The sequence below is a fragment of the Eretmochelys imbricata genome, chromosome 7 (assembly GCF_965152235.1).
Source record: "Eretmochelys imbricata isolate rEreImb1 chromosome 7, rEreImb1.hap1, whole genome shotgun sequence".
Classification (NCBI taxonomy): domain Eukaryota; kingdom Metazoa; phylum Chordata; order Testudines; family Cheloniidae; genus Eretmochelys; species Eretmochelys imbricata.
In genome coordinates this window covers 124788299-124803864 of record NC_135578.1, presented here as the reverse complement: position 1 = coordinate 124803864, position 15566 = coordinate 124788299, and the positions used below count along the sequence as shown (strand labels likewise).

At 67.2% G+C, this 15566-nt stretch overlaps 1 protein-coding gene across 4 annotated transcripts; it reads right to left on the bottom strand.

The window, feature by feature from the left end:
• Positions 1–2123: 2123 nt before the first annotated feature.
• ZFYVE27 (zinc finger FYVE-type containing 27) lies at positions 2124–15285 on the bottom strand. 4 transcript variants are annotated; one of them, XM_077823371.1, is made up of 12 exons: positions 15189–15285; positions 13673–13920; positions 13502–13572; positions 12830–13016; positions 10987–11082; positions 9136–9248; positions 8173–8315; positions 7932–8003; positions 7186–7333; positions 6482–6528; positions 5366–5447; positions 3763–3975 (listed from the first exon to the last, which is right to left on the bottom strand). In XM_077823371.1, the coding sequence occupies exons 2-12, from the start codon at positions 13867–13869 to the stop codon at positions 3911–3913; spliced, it is 1221 nt and encodes a 406-aa protein (XP_077679497.1). In that variant the 5' UTR covers positions 13870–13920; positions 15189–15285; the 3' UTR covers positions 3763–3910. The 4 variants fall into 4 exon arrangements, with proteins under 4 accessions (XP_077679495.1, XP_077679496.1, XP_077679498.1 ...); XM_077823369.1 differs by lacking the exon at positions 5366–5447 and having other exon boundaries at positions 2124–3975; XM_077823370.1 differs by lacking the exon at positions 5366–5447 and having other exon boundaries at positions 2124–3975; positions 13673–13917; positions 15189–15257.
• Between the last annotated feature and the right edge of the window lie 281 nt (positions 15286–15566).

Sequence of the window (15566 nt, the reverse complement as noted above, 5' to 3'; positions counted from 1 at the left end):
AGCACCCACAGAGTTGGCCCCATCCCCCAGCAAGGCCCCAGCAGGGGACCCCATGGCTACAGGAGGGCACAAGTCCTGGCCAGCAAAGGCTCGGCTCCCTGCTCTGCAGCCGTCTGCCCTGCAGGCACCACAATGCCCCGTGCCCAATGGCCCTGCCCCTCCAAGCCGGAGAGACGCGGCAGGCCCCGAGCACCGGGGACACGGGCAGAGGGTGCTGCCAAGGCAGCTCCCACACTGGGCACCTGGCTGCTGGCAGGGTGGGGGCAGATCTCTGTGCTCCGTGTCACGGTCCTGGCCGCGGGGCACCCAAGGATCCTGCCAACACCCAGCATCACACAGCAACTGTGGCCTGGCCCTAGCACAGCCTGGCTGCCCCCGCACACGGTGCCAAAGCTGCCCGGCCCGTGCACAGCCAGGCCTGGCATCCCAGGTGGGCACTTCAGGGGGAAGGGGCAGATGCCACACACCAGGCCAGGAAATACCAGCTGAGTCCAGGGACACGACCACCTGGGGGGCTGTGGCAGGAGCTGGGGGCTGACCCACGCAGCCACCCCAAGCCCTGTCTCCCTCACACGTTGGCTCCAATGAACAGGCAGGTGGGGGCCACAGGCCAGACCTAGAACTCTGCTCCCGCTTGGCGCTGGGGCCACCTGCCCCCGGAAACGCTGGCCCCATCAGCATCCACTGGCCCATGCCAAGGCCTGTGCAGGTCCCCATGGCACAGACACCCCCACTGGGGACCAGGCCAAGGCCCCGCAGCCCGAGCTGCCCCCTTTGCCCCACCCCTGCATCAGCCACTCTGGCCAGGACTCCAGCAACACCTTCTCCGGGCACCCTGCGGGAGCATCAATGCAGCCAAGTGCCCCCTCCCCAGCTCCAGGGGTTACGCCCTGCACAGAGCTGGGCACTTTGCTGTACACGAGGCACCGCGGGGAGGGAGCGCGGCTCCAGCAGGTCACAGGAAGCAGCAAGGCGGGGGCTGGCAGGCTGAGAGGGGCATTGGCTGGGCCGGAGATTGACCTGTGCTGGGGCTACAGCCAAGCCTGTGAACTAGGGCCTGGGGCACACCAGGCTTGGGGGTAGCAGGGCACAGAACAAGGCTAATGAATGCACCAGTTTGGGAGGGAACAGTCTGGGAATTTTTCATGTTTTGTAGGAATATTGTGTGCCTCAGTTTCCCCTACGTGCTGCATGGGTAACTAGGTGTGGGGGGAAGGTTGGTTGCTCTTTGCAGAGAGCCAGGTGTGACTGACCCTGGGCTGTCTGGGCCCCATGTCCACGGACAGTCCCAGAAGACAATGGCCACCGAATTGCCCAGACATTTGGCACCTAGCAAGAAACACCCATGTAGCCCCCACACCGGAAGCCAGCCGGGTGTGACCAGCTGGAGAAGAAAGGGCAGGGGCGGGTGGGCGGGCAGGTGGGGTTAAGTGGGGGCTGCTGGAGGCAGAGGGAGAAGCTCTTCTGGGCTGGGACTACAGAGGGGCCACGAGCTCTGGGCCCTGGGCCGGACCCAGCTGGGCCAGGCTGTAACTTCCTGCTCTCGGTGCTAACCGAGGCCCGGCTACGCCTGTTCCAGCCCCTCCTAGCCCCTGCGGTCACCCGCTGGCTGAGTCCCTGCAGTGCAAGGTGCCTGGGGGTGCCTGGCTCCCCTTGGGGCATCTCCCGGCTGGACCCGGGGGGGCTGCAGGCAGAGACCTCAGGATTCAGCCCTCACCCCCAGCTCCAAGCTGGCAGAAGTGGGAGGGGAGGTTCCTCTCTTGCAAAGCCCCCTCCCCACCACAGCACCCTGGGAGCCGGCCCTTGCCCTCCGGCCAGAGACATGGGTGCTAGGGGAAGACCCCCCCCCACAGCCGGCACCAGCACTACTCAGCTCTGCACAAGCCCCCTCGCCTGGCAAGGAGATGGCAGCCCAGCCCCCCATGACTAATAACCAGGGGTCCGAGCAAGCCCCTGGGCCCAGAAAACACAGATTTGGGGTTTGCAGAGAATCTGGACTTTTCACCTTTTGTGAGAGAACAAAAACATTCTGCAGCACCCCCGTATCCGAGCCTGCCAGATCCGGCCGAGGGTGCCCACCTGGGGCCAGGGCAACACACACAGCGAGTCAGCGAAACGGCAGAGAAATGCAGAGTCACGTTTATTGGGGGGGTTATCATGGAAAACTAGGCTCCCTGGTCCTAACAGCACAGTCCTCCTCAGAGCTCCCCTGCCTTCACCCAGGGACAGGGGCCTGGAGGCACAGAGCAGGGACCTGCCCAGCGGGCCAAGGCCACCGGGACAGGTGGTTTCTCACTGGTGCTAACTCAGCCAGGGAAAGTGAGTCACATCATTTACCAACCGGTGCAAGAGAAGCAGAGGGGAAGCTGCTGTTGCGTAAACAGAGGAGCCACGTTCACACCACACCCTCCCCAGAACTCGCCCTGGTACCGGGCCCAGGCCATGTGGCCAGAAGTTAATAAACCCAAACTGGAGAGTCAGACACTGGGCCTAAGTGGTGGAGAAAAAGGGGGAAGGGCTGGACTATCCCGCCCTCCCTTGTGAGTCCTTAAGGACAGGGGGAGGGGGAACAGGCAGAACAGAAGCTGAAGGGAGCTTCACGCTGACAGCCCCCCATCCCCAGTCTCCTGGGAGCCGGCCGTGGTCACCCTGCTCCTGAGCAGCCCAGGGCAGTGAGGGGGACACCCTGGCACAGCAGCAGCAACCACGCCAGCTAGCCCCTCTGCCCCCCGCCCCCCCAGGTCTCCTCTCGCTCCAGCTACGCCTGGCACCCAGCCTGGCCAGGCATGAAGCGCTCTCCTTGCTCCCATACCTTTGGTGCCAGTCCAGGGCGTTTGCCATGGGACAAAGCAGGTGGAGGTCTCCACACAGCAGCCCCACCTTTTAACCCTGCTTCACGTGACCTGCACGTGGCAGATGCTGCCCTAGGGCCAGGCTGGAGCCTGCTGCCAGCGGCTCATGGGGCAGCAGGGAGCCCCCCCCAGCAGAACAGGTGCCGGCTACCCCAGCAGGGCGTGTGCAGCCCAGGAGGCCTGCAGGGGCCCCACGATCCCTCACAGGGGGACACAGGAGCCAGCTCCAGCTACACACAGAGTAATGTCCACATATGCAGGGGTCAGCGCAGAACGGGCGGTGGGCCTCGCCCTGCCTGCGAGACCCTTGCTCTGCCCTGGCCCTGTAGTGCTTCCAGCCCTCACTCACAGCAGCAGACACCCAACCCCCTTGCTGAGAGAGGAGCCCCCCAGGGCCATGGGGGGTGAAGCCTTTGCCCGGATTCCGTGGGGCAGGGCGGCAGCAGAGCAGGGGGGTGCTGTGGCCCCAGGTGAGGGGAGCGGAACCAGCACCCACCGCTGTGGGCAAAGCCAGCAGCCCAGCATGCAGAGTGTGAGCCAAGAGCCACCCCACGCCAGGCCCTCTACTCCCCCTGCCCTCCCACCATGGCCCATTCCAGCCAGCCACTGCACTCCGCCCAGCCCAGCTGAGCACAGCCTGGCTCCTGCCTGCTTCCATCTGCCTGCAGGCGGGGAGGAAGCCCAGCCCTGTGGGGCGAGGAGGGTCTGCTCCGAGCCCAGGGGCAGGCTGTGGGGGACTTAGCTAGCAGAGGGCACTGTGCATATGGTTACCCCTCGGGCTTGGCAGGTCAGGGTGACTGTCAGGGGTTTGCAAAGGCCCCTGAGGCACTGCCCCAGAGCAGAGAGGAGGGGTGGCTGGCCTCAGTCCCCTGCCCCAGTCAGGACCCCACAGCAAAGCTCCAGGGAACAGAGCAGTGGGGCCCACGCAGCCACCCAGTGCCATGGGCTGGGCAGTGCCAGGGCAGGCAGGGGGGGATTCAGCGACGCAGGATCCTGGTGCTCTCCTGCCCAGAGCAGCAGGGACAGGCAGCCGGAGACTCCCCCGCTGGGGGCTCTGCTCACTTGACGAGAACCTGGTTACACAACGAGCAAACGAACACGGTCTCCCTCTGGGCATCTGGGGCTGGAAGGAAAGGAGCTGTCAGAGATCCACCCCATTGCCCCCCCCAGAAACCCAACCCCCATCGTCCCCCATCACTGCCCATCACCCTTCTCAAAGACCCCCATCACCATCCAACCACCCCCAACACCAACCCCCATGCCCCATCACTTCCATCCCCCCCAGAGACCCTCCCCATCATTCCCAGCTAGCAGAGACCTGTCCCCTCCCCAGCTTGCCCGAGATCGGCTGCACCATGGCCCCCAGCAGAGCCCCTCCCACACCAGAGAGCAAAGGGAGAGGAGCCAGCAATCGCCGCTGCACGCTCCCGAGCGCTAGGGCTGCCCGGTGTCCGGTTTTGTCAAAAAGAGCCCGTGGCAGCTGACCAGGCTGGTAAAAGTCTGGTCGGGGCGCAGCGGGGCTCAGGGAGGCTCCCTGCCAGCCCTGGCTCCGCACAGCTCCCAGAAGCCGCCGGGATGTCCGGCCCCTAGGCGTAGGGACAGCCACCATGGCTCCACATGCGCCCCCAGCCCCGAGCACCAGCTCCGCAGCTCCCATTGGTCGGGAACCGTGGCCAATGGGAGCTGCGGGGACAGTGCCTGCGGGTACAGGCAGCATGTACTGCGCCTAGGGGCTGCAGGGACCTGGCGGCTGCTTTCAGGAGCAGCACGGAGCCAGGGAGCTTCCCTTCCACCGCCTGGGAGCTGCACCCCGCACCCCTGCCCCAGGTTGGAACCCCCTCCCGCACGCCAAACCCCTCCGCCCCAGCCGAAGCCTGCAGCCCCTCCAGCACCCCAACCCCCTGCACCCCAAACCTCTCATCCCCCAGCTCCACCCCAGAGCCTGCAGCCCCAGCTGGAGCCCTCACCCTTCCTGCACCCCAACCCCAAGCCAGCCCAGTGAAAGCAAGCGATGGAGGGAGGGGGCTGGAGGGGGGGGTGCCTCAAAGGGGCAGGGCAGGGGTGGGGCAAGGGAGCTGGTTTTCTGCAGTTAGAAAGTTGGTATCCCTACTTGAGCACCGATGCACTGCTGCCACCCCACTGCCTGGGTGAGGCCGGGGCTGGAGTTGCCGGGAGGCCCCCCCGCAGTGCCCTGCCCCCCTCCCCACAGCGCCCCCTGCTGGGACAGGCCAGGGCTGGAGTCGCTGGGAGCCCCCCCCCAGCCAGTGCCCTGCCCCCCTCCCCACAGCGCCCCCTGCTGGGACAGGCCAGGGCTGGAGTCGCTGGGAGCCCCCCCCAGCCAGTGCCCTGCCCCCCTCCCCACAGCGCCCCCTGCTGGGACAGGCCAGGGCTGGAGTCGCTGGGAGCCCCCCCCAGCCAGTGCCCTGCCCCCCTCCCCACAGCACCCCCTGCTGGGACAGGCCAGGGCTGGAGTCGCCAGGAGCAAGAGAGGCCCCCCACCTGCACCCGCTCACCTGTGGCTCCCATGGAGGATTTGGGGACTTTGTAGGAGCAGCAGCGGGAGCAGAAGCTGTTGCCGCAGTTACTGCAGCTCCGCTGGGGGGAGAGACGCCGGTCAGTGTGCAGCCCCCCCCGGGGGAAGGCAGGCGATTGCCTGTCGGGGGCAGGGCAGGGGTTGCTGGAGACTGTCCCGGGGGGCTGTGACCCAAGGACCTGCTGAGGGCACCCGGGCTACGGAGATCACCTGGCTCTGGCACCCACCTCGAGTGCCAAGGAAGGTCCCGCAGGGCCGAGCTGCCTGCAGGCTAACTGCTGTCCCTCGGGCAGAGATGCGGCAGGAGGGGGGGACGCGTCCCTCTGTCTGGGCACGGCACTATGGTCTGGCACAGCGGGCACAGTCAGGGCACAGTGCGGGTCAGGCTGCAGGGGAGACCGGGGGGGGTCGTCCCAGCGTGGTGACGTCAACACTACAAAGGGGCTGAGCTGGTGCTGCAGCATAGACACGCAGTCCAGCACGGAGCGTAGCTCACCTCCCCAGGCGGCAGCCCGACGCTGTCTACACCAGGGCCTAGGTCGGCAGCGGGGTGAATTTCACTCCCCAGACCATGCCCTGGGGCCAGCTAATTCACCAGCAAAGACCTGACCTAAGACCAGTCCCTGTTCGCTGTGTGGGGTGCAGCGGAACCCGGGTGCGTGAGGACAAGCAATCGGAGAGGGGCTCTCACCCAGCTGGGGCCAAGTGCGGGCTCTGGTGCCAGGGTCCTCACGTCCCATGGCTGGGCTCCCCCCCGACTGTAAACGTGGCTTATTCTCACACTGTCTCACCCCAGACCCTGCGGGGTCAGGCAAGCGGCAGCCTGGGCCAAGTGCCAGGCAGGGAACGGCGGCTGGGCCCTGTGGCGGGACACTCGGGGGATGGCGGGTGCCTGTCGCTGACTGTCCGGAGAGCAAGGCCTGCAAGCAGCGCTGGTGTGGCAGGTTCAAGGAGCCGACCCACGCACCAACAGCCCAGGGCATGGGGTGGCCAGGAGGCCCCACTACTGCCCAGCTGAGCCAGCCAGGCCAGGGCCCAGAGAGACCCACAGCAGAGCTGGCAAGATGGGAGCGGGTGGGAAGCAGGCAGGACTCACCCTCTTCTTGAGCACGGAGAAGGTGGCTGCACAGCGGGTGCAGCTTCCTAGAGGAGACAGAGCAAAGGGTCAGGCTGGGCACTGCCTGGGGCTGAACTGCCTGCAGCAGGGGGGAAGTGGGAACTCAGCCTGGCGCCAGTCCCTGCATCCCAGGGGCCAAGGCGATGCCCTGGCCCAAGGCAGCCTCAATGCAGAGACCAGCTTCTCTGCTGTCTGCACAGCCTCCCCCGGAGCCGCCTGGCGCTCCTGAGAATGCCCTGGCTCTGGAAGAGGCAACCGCCCGCACCCTGAGCTCCCACGGCCACGTGCCCGTTGCTGCCGCCCGGGAGAGTGGGGACCCAGCTCGGAGCCCCAGGTCCAGCCCAGCAGGAGCCCTGGCTCAGGGGATCTCCCGGGGGCTCCAGCCTGGCTGCAGAGGCCAGAGCTCCAGCTGGCAGGGCCCTGCAGGGGGCACCAAGCATCCCCCCGGCAGCATTACCCCTGGGGGAGCCCCCCACTGCCCACAGCGTGGCTCAGGGCCGGGCAGACCTGGCACCCGGACAGCACAGCCCAGCCAGTGCCCATCCCCAGCTCCCCGGGGCAGCAACCGCCCAGGCACCCCCAGGCCAGCCCCTGACAGACAGACACAGGCAGGGGAGGGGCTGCCTCGCCAAGCTGGCGTTCGGCAGCCCCTCCTGCCAGGCTGGCGCTCGCCGCCCCCCTACCGAAGTTATTGCTGGGGCATCGTTTGCGGAGCCGCTCGGTCAGCCGCGACACCTTGCTGCGGATCACCTCGTTCTTGCTCATGACGCTGCTGCCGTCCGGGAGGCCGAGGTCGAACGTGGCGGAGCACTGGGAGACCTCGTCGTCCTCCTGCCGGAGAGCCCAACTCAGCCGGGGGCCGCTCCCTGGGGACCCAGCTGGGCGCAGAGCTCGCCCTGACCGAGCCTCCCACGGGCCACGGGGCAGGAGCTGCTGCTCGGCCTGGTTCCGCTCCAGGGACACGAGGGCCGCGCTCTGCCCGGGACAGGTGCCACCCCCGTCCCCAGCACCCGGCGAGCGCCAGCCCTGCCTGGTACTCACCATGGCCAGCGCCTGGGTCTCCTTCTCCCGCCGCGTGGAGAGAAGAGAGGAGAGGCAGTAGCAACAGAACACACAGAGGCAGGCCCCCCCCGCCCCTGCCCGGGACAGCCATAGACCCCCAGCTTCTCTCCGAGGCAGAGGCGGCAGCACTAGGCTCTGCCTGCCTGGCACATGGGCAGCACGTGCCAGGGCGTGGGGAAGGGCCGGGGGCAGGACCCCCCCCCCACATCCAGCCCCTCTCATTCTAAGGGGGAAAGTGAGAATCCCTGTCCAGCTCTCGCTCACCGGTGCCCTCCAGTGGCCGCCCGAGGGGGTACACAGCTCAACGCAATGCCCACCTGCACCCTGGTGTGTGGGGAGCCCCCCACCTGCCCCGCTGGGTACGCACCTCAATAGCATCTTTAAACTCTTCGTCAGGCTCCGCCTCCTCTGCTTCCTCCACGCTGCCGGGCGTGAGGTCCTGCCAGGATACAGGCCCAGTCACTACGGCCCTGCCCACCCGGGCAGGGAGCGGCGCGGGCAGCTCAGGGAAGCCAGGGCCGTGGGCAGGGCCGCGGGCAGCACAGGGACCAGGCTCCGGATGGGGGCCGGGAAGCACGAGCCAACAGCCCCCAGCCCAGCCGGCTCACCTCGGTGCTCGTGGGCGTGGGGGTCCGATCCACCAGGGAGCTGCCCCCCTCTGCTCCCGCGTCAGGCTCCACCGGCTCCAGGGTGCTGGCGAGGGGCTTGGGGCCGAGGCGTTGCTCCATCGCAGCCTTGAGCTCCAGCAGCACTGGGGAGACAGCGAGCGTCGGGGCGGGACACACCTGGAGCATGCCAGTCTCCCCCAGGCGGGGCCCAGAGCTCCCACCCCCAGGCAGGGTCCAGCCCAGCCATGATCCAGGCCCTAGCAGCAGTTTCCATGGTGCCGAGGGGCAGCCGCAGCCCCGGCATGGAGCCGGGGCCGCTGCCCCTCCTGCCCCACAGTGCACAAGGGCTGGCTGGGACAGCAGGGCCCCCCCCAGACCTGCCGTTCCACGTGCAGGGAGCCCTCCCCCGGCAGAGTCCCGGCTAGCACTCACTCCTGCCACCAGCTCCCCGACTCGGGGAGGGGACCCGGGGAGATGCTCGGTCTCTCTGGGCCACGGATCTGGTCGGTACCAGGGCAGCCCAGGGGCCGATCCTGCGGTGAGGGGCCAAGCAAGTCCCTAGCTCGGCAGAGGGAACAGGATGGCATCTCGGGCGCTAGTGGTCTGAGACCAGGGCCAGCAGCTGCCTTCACACCGGCCTCGTTGGGTGCCAGGCTGCGGCGTCACCCCCTGAAGGGCCAAGCAGCAGCTACTGCCACAGCCAGGATCCTTGGACCAAAGGGGCAGCGGGAACCTGGCACAGAGGGCACAGGGGACCCCAGAGCAGAGGGGCAGCGGGGAGGCTGGCAGCAGGGATGACCCTGGCAGCTGTAGCTATGGGGAGAGTCAGACCCAGGGGGAATCTGCCTGGGCCCAGCCAGGAGGGGGGTGCTTGTGGGTCTCCAGTTGGCACTTGTCCCCTGGCAGCCAGTCAGACCCACTGCTGCCCCCAGAGCCCATGGGCGCCCTCGGGGGGGCTCTCACCTCGGTAGAACTCGGCGTTCCCCAGGAAGAGGGTGCTGTTGAGCAGGGCGAGGACCCAGCAGAAGGGCAGCAAGTACAGGACACAGAGGGAGCCTAGCAGCGCCCCATAGAACCTGGGAAAGGAGGGTACAGGGCCCAGGATAGCAGGAGCGCCTTGGCCGCACGCCTAGCATACGCACCCCGTGCTACGCGTACGCAGCCCCCAGCACCTCTCCCACCGTGCCATGTGCCTAGTGTATGTACCTCCCCCATGTCCCCAGGCCATGTCCCCACAGTGTACGCCCCCACCCTCGTACAGGCTGTCACAACCATCCCCCTACAGCTGCATAGAATCATAGAATATCAGGGCTGGAAGGGACCTCTGGAGGTCATCTAGTCCAACCCCCTGCTCAAAGCAGGACCAATCCCCAACTAAATCATCCCAGCCAGGGATTTGTCAAGCCTGACCTTAAAAACCTCTAAGGAAGGAGATTCCACCCCCTCCCCAGGTAACGCATTCCAGTGCTTCACCACCCTCCTAGTGAAAGTTTTTCCTAATATCCAACCTAAACCTCCCCCACTGCAACTTGAGACCATTACTCCTTGTTCTGTCATCTGCTACCACTGAGAACAGTCTAGAGCCATCCTCTTTGGAACCCCCTTTCAGGTAGTTGAAAGCAGCTATCAAATCCCCCCTTATTCTTCTCTTCTGAGGACTAAACATCCCCAGTTCCCTCAGCCTCTCCTCACAAGTCATGTGTTCCAGACCCCTAATCATTTTTGTTGCCCTCCACTGGACTCTTTCCAATTTTTCCACATCCTTCTTGTAGTGTGGGGCCCAAAACTGGACACAGTATTCGACATTGGTGAGGCCTCATCCGGAGTAGAGGGGAACGATCACGTCCCTCGATCTGCTGGCTATGCCCCTACTTATACATCCCAAAATGCCATTGGCCTTCTTGGCAACAAGGGCACACTGTTGACTCATATCCAGCTTCTCGTCCACTGTAACCCCTAGGTCCTTTTCTGCAGAACAGCTGCCAAGCCATTCGGTCCCTAGTCTGTAGCAGTGCATGGGATTCTTCCATCCTAAGTGCAGGACTCTGCACTTGTCCTTGTTGAACCTCATCAGATTTCTTTTGGCCCAATCCTCCAATTTGTCTAGGGCCCTCTGTATCCTATCCCTACCCTCCAGTGTATCTACCACTCCTCCCAGTTTAGTATCATCCGCAAATTTGCTGAGAGTGCAATCCACACCATCCTCCAGATCATTTATGAAGATATTGAACAAAACCGGCCCCAGGACCGACCCTTGGGGCACTCCACTTGACACCGGCTGCCAGGTAGACATGGAGCCATTGATCGCTACCTGTTGAGCCCGACAATCTAGCCAGCTTTCTATCCACCTTATAGTGCATTCATCCAGCCCATACTTCTTTAACTTGCTGGCAAGAATACTGTGGGAGACCGTGCCAAAAGCTTTGCTCAAGTCAAGGAACAACACGTCCACCGCTTTCCCCTCATCCACAGAGCCAGTTATCTTGTCATAGAAGGCAATTAGATTAGTCAGGCATGACTTGCCCTTGGTGAATCCACGCTGACTGTTCCTGATCACTTTCCTCTCCTTTAAGTGCTTCAGAATTGATTCCTTGAGGACCTGCTCCATGACTCTTCCATGCCCAAAGTCCACCCCCACCCCCCACCCCCGAAACACAGGGGAGCCAACCTGGACACCTCCCTTCCTCCCAGACACACTGGGCACCAGGTGCCTGGCTCACTGGCTGGGTTTGCAACCTCTCCAGGGGGTCCCCAGCCAGGCCCTGCAGCAGAAAGGACCAGAGGAGAAAGCCCCTGGGGGCCGGGCAGACTCACTGGGACGACAGGGCAGGGGTCTCCCAATGCAGCACACGGTACGCCCCCTCGCAGGCATAGCACAGCCAGCTCAGGAAGCCCTCCAGGTGGATCAGGCTGGGGAAGAAACGGTAGCGTCAGGGGGTGCCCACCCCGGGCATGTACCCAGCCACCCAGACCACGGATCCACCCCACCCCGCGCAGGACACGCGTCCCATCCTCCCCAGCAGGGCCCACAGCCAGGAACTGAACCCAGTCCCTGCCAGTCGCTGAGCTGGGCAGCCCCTCGCCTGCGCCAGGCCCAGCAGCACAGGGGCACCTTGCAGGGCTCCTGGGGACTGTCTCAGCCTGACACAGCCAGGAAGGGCCAGGCCGGGGGCACCGCTAGGCTCAGCAAATGCTGGGATTATAGAGACAGCCCTGGGGCTGCCCCACTGCTCAGAGCCAGAGGCTGCTGAGCAGGGCCTAGCCACCCCAGGGCCTGTCTGGCAGGGACCCTGCCCCGTGGCGGGCAGTTACGAAACGGAGTCATCGAATATCAGGGACCTCGGGAGGTTCTAGTCCAACCCCCTGCTCAAAGCAGGACCAATCCCCAACTAAATCATCCCAGCCAGGACTTGGTCAAGCCAGGCCTTAAAAACCTCTAAGGAAGGAGATTCTACCACCTCCCTAGGTGTGAGGAAGTGGGGGAGATTCCTGGTTTCCTTGCTTCCTAGGGGTTCCCCCCCCCCCTTGGTTTTCCTATGGTTTGCATGCAGAGGGAGTGGGAATCAGTTTCTCCGGGGGTTACCGGTTTAACAAGGTGACGGGAGAGGGAGCTTGTTGTTCCAGAGGACCAGCCAGGGAACTGGGGACCCCGGCCGATGGCCTGGTGACCCGGGGGCTCCGCTCAGTGGCAGCTGGTTCTGGCCAGCAGGAGAACAAGGGCTGTGAAGAGAGAACCCCCGGGACCTGAGGGCAGACGAGAGGAGAAGGGTCCAGGCGACCCTGTTTACCTGAAGAGAAGACAATGGACAGAGGGGGGCTTGGGGCCGGTGCTATCAGATGCCCAGCAGGGAAACAGGGGGGCTCTGGGCTGGAGGGAAGGAGCAGGCAGATCCCCCCTGCGTGCAGGGAGACTTGGATGTCCTGTGCTGAGGGAGGCCAGGCCTGAGGTCCTGAGTTTCCTGGACTGTGTTCAGCACTCAATAAACCTCCTGTTTTATGCTGGCTGAGAGTCGCTGCGGTGTAGAGAACAGGGGGAATCATCCCCTTTGGGAGGCGGAGGCCCTGGGGGGTCCAGAGTGAGGGGACTCCCCGAGGGGGCCCACGGCAGAGACAGGGGTGCTAAAGCTCCAAGAGGTGTGGATCGAGGAGGTGGAGGGGCTTAACCCCGAGAAAGAGTGGACCCCCTAGAAGGGCTGTCTCACTGAAAGGGCACCCTGCCACGGACCACACGGGGCCAAGAGTGGGCACGATCGGTGAGTCCGTGACACTAGGTAACCCATTCCAGTGCTTCACCACCCTCCTCGTGAAATAGGGTTTCCTAATAGCCAACGTAGACCTCCCCCACTGCAACTTGAGACCATTGCTCCTCATTCAGTCATCTGCCACCACTGAGAACAGTCTAGATCCGTCCTCTTTGGAAGGGGGGTTCAGGTAGTTGAAGGCTGCTATCAAATCCCCCCTCACTCTTCTCTTCTGCAGACTAAATAACTCCAGTTCTCTCAGCCTCTCCCTGCCTCCACTCCACAGGCCTGAGCCCTGGCGGGGAGGGGTGGGGGTGTCAGGTGTCTCACCCCCAAGCTGGAGTCCCTGAGAGCCCTGCCCGGCCACGCCCCGCCCCGTAGGGCCCCGCCCCGCCCCGCCGGGCCCCAGCACTTACAATCTCTTCACCTCAGTGACGGCTTCATGCCGCGCCAGCCGCACCTGCTGCAGGTCCTCGCGCCGCACGCTATGGTACCTCTGGCGCACCAGCTCCGGCGCCGGCCGGCGGGCCCGGCAGGCCTCCTGCAGGTAGCCCAGCAGGGCGGGCACCAGGACCAGCAGCGCGCACAGCGAGAACCAGGCAGCTGGAAGAGCCAGGCCACATCAGGCCCCCAGGCCGGAGCAGAACCAGCCACAGCCCCAGCTGTGCCCCAGGGCATGAGCCGGTTCCAGCCCCAGGCTTGCAGCCCATCCCATCAGCCATGCTCACCTGCCCAGCCCCCCACCCACCCCGCCCCCCCCTTCCTCCCCCGCCTGCTCCCCATCCCCCACCCGCCTGCCACGACATCCCCTGCCCCACCAGCCTGCTCCCCATCCCCCACCCACCCCGCCCCCCCGTCGCCCCTTCCTCCCCCGCCCCACCCGCCTGCTCCCCATCCCCCACCCCACCAGCCTGCTCCCCATCCCCAGTCCCCGCCACCCCATCCTCCCCCCCACCAGCCTGCTCCCCATCCCCCACCCACCTGCCACGACATCCCCAGCCCCCGCCACCCCGTTCTCCCCCCAACCAGCCTGCTCCCCATCCCCACCACCACATCCCCACCCCACCCACCCCCCCGCGACCCCTTACCTTCAGTCAGGGTGAGCAGCAAGAAGTTGAGGCCCAGGCAGGTGAGCAGCGAGCACAGAGGCATCTGCCACCTGCAGGGCAGAGCCCAGGTTAGTGGCTGCCAACCGTGCTGGAGCCAGAGGGAGCCCCCCCACCCGCAGGCAATGCTGAGAGCCCGGGCACGGCACCTACCTTAGCAGGAAGTGGATGCCCTCCCAGGCGTCCCCCAGGGGCTCCAGGTACATCTCCAGCCGCTTGGAGGACAGGACCAGGCTGAAGAGGTCGAAGGCCGGGGACTTGGGGGGGGCAGGCGACTCCATCTGGGCATCGGGCTGGGCAGGGCCCCCCTCCAGTCCCTGCCCCGCAGCCTCACGCTCCGTCACCTGCATGCTGCACACAGGAGTCAGATCCTGCCCGCCGGCCCCGGGCCGCACTGCCTGCTGGGGGGGTGTGGGGGGAGGAGACACTCAGGGGCTGCGGGACGTGGGAGGTTCTGGGACAGGGCCTCCACTGGCCCCCCATGGGGGGAGCACCCTCCAAAGGAGGCCATGTCCCAGGGCAGCACGGCCAGGCCCTGCTCAGCCAGCCGGGCAGAGCCAGCCGGGCAGAGCCAGCCCAGGGACGCACGAGGCAGCCCCACCCGGCTGAGGGGCAGAGGGGCCCGGGCACCGCCTTGGCGGCTCGCAGCCCCTTCCCGCCGCCAGCGCAGGAGACAGGCCCGAGGCAGCCGCAGCCCAGCAGCCAAGAGCCTCCCCTGCCAGGGCAAAGGCCCCGTCCCCTCGCTGGCCTGGCACGTCCCGCCCCCAGGGCGGCCTGGGGCCCGAGCTCTCCGCTCCGCAGGCGGGAGACAAGACAGGGTGCCGGTGCCCGCCACGTCTTGGGGGCCGGGGGTCCCACATCTCGTCAGCCCCACCAGGGGACTCGGCAGGAGGGATGAACCCCGCAGCCACCAACGTGCCAGAGCTCTGGCGGTGCCCCCCGCTCCCGGCCCGCCGCCCCCTGCCAGCCCCACCCCAGCCCGCCGGTGCCCCCCCTCCCGGCCCGCCGCCCCCTGCCAGCCCCGCCCCGCCGCCCCCCCCTCCCGGGCCGCCGCCCCCTGCCAGCCCCGCCCCGCCGGTGCCCCCCCCTCCCGGCCCACCGCCCCCTGCCAGCCCCGCCCCGACCCGCCGGTGCCCCCCCTCCCGGCCCGCCGCCCCCTGCCAGCCCCGCCCCGCCGCCCCCCCCTCCCGGGCTGCCGTCCCCTGCCAGCCCCACCACGGCCCGCCGCCCCCTGCCAGCCCCGCCCCGCCGGTGCCCCCCCCCTCCCGGCCCACCGCCCCCTGCCAGCCCCGCCCCGCCGGTGCCCCCCCCTCCCGGCCCGCCGCCCCCCCCTCCCGGCCCCGGCCCGCCCCGCCCCGCCGGTGCCCCCCCCCGGCCCGCCGCCCCCTGCCAGCCCCGCCCCGCCGGTGCCCCCCCCCGGCCCGCCGCCCCCTGCCAGCCCCACCCCGGCCCGCCACCCCTGCCAGCCCCACCACGGTCCGCCGGTGCCCCCCCCCCAGCCCGCCGCCCCCTGCCAGCCCCGCCCCGCCCGTGCCCCCCCCCACGGCCCGCCACCCCCTGCCAGCCCCGCCACCCCCTCCCGGCCCGCCGCCAGCCCAGCCCAGCCCCGCCCCGCCGGTACCCCCCCCGGCCCACCGGTGCCCCCCAGACTTGGGGGGGGGTCTCTCACCTGGCCGGAGCCCCCGGCCGGGCCCCGCCCTGGGACCGCAGCGTCCGCTTCCGGGGCTGGCGGAGCTGCTTCCTCAGCACGTGACCCCCGGACCCGCCCATTGCCCCCAACAGCCAATCGGGAGTGCGGGGGCGGGTCTGGCCAGGAGGCCCCGCCCCCGCTCCCCGGCCAGGCCCCGCCCCCAGAGCCCAGACCGACCGGCCCCCTCCAGGGCCCTGGCCCCGCCCCACCCTGCCCGGCCCCGCCCCGGGAGCCCAGACCGACTCCGCCCCCTCCCAGGCCCTGGCCCCGCCCTCGCCCCCCGGCTCGGCCCCGCCCCCAGAGCCCAGACCGACTCCGCCCCATCCCAGGCCCTGGCCCCGCCCCCGCCCCCGCTCC

Coding starts and splice junctions, on each gene's coding strand:
- ZFYVE27 (XM_077823369.1), bottom strand. CDS start 13,869: ATGCAGGTGACGGAGCGTGAGGCTGCGGGGCAGGGACTGGAGGGGGGC. Junction 9,249..10,986: donor ACCCCTGCCCTGTCGTCCCA/GTGAGTCTGCCC, acceptor CTCCTTTCCCAG/GTTCTATGGGGCGCTGCTAG. Junction 8,316..9,135: donor GAACGCCGAGTTCTACCGAG/GTGAGAGCCCCC, acceptor CTGTCTCCCCAG/TGCTGCTGGAGCTCAAGGCT.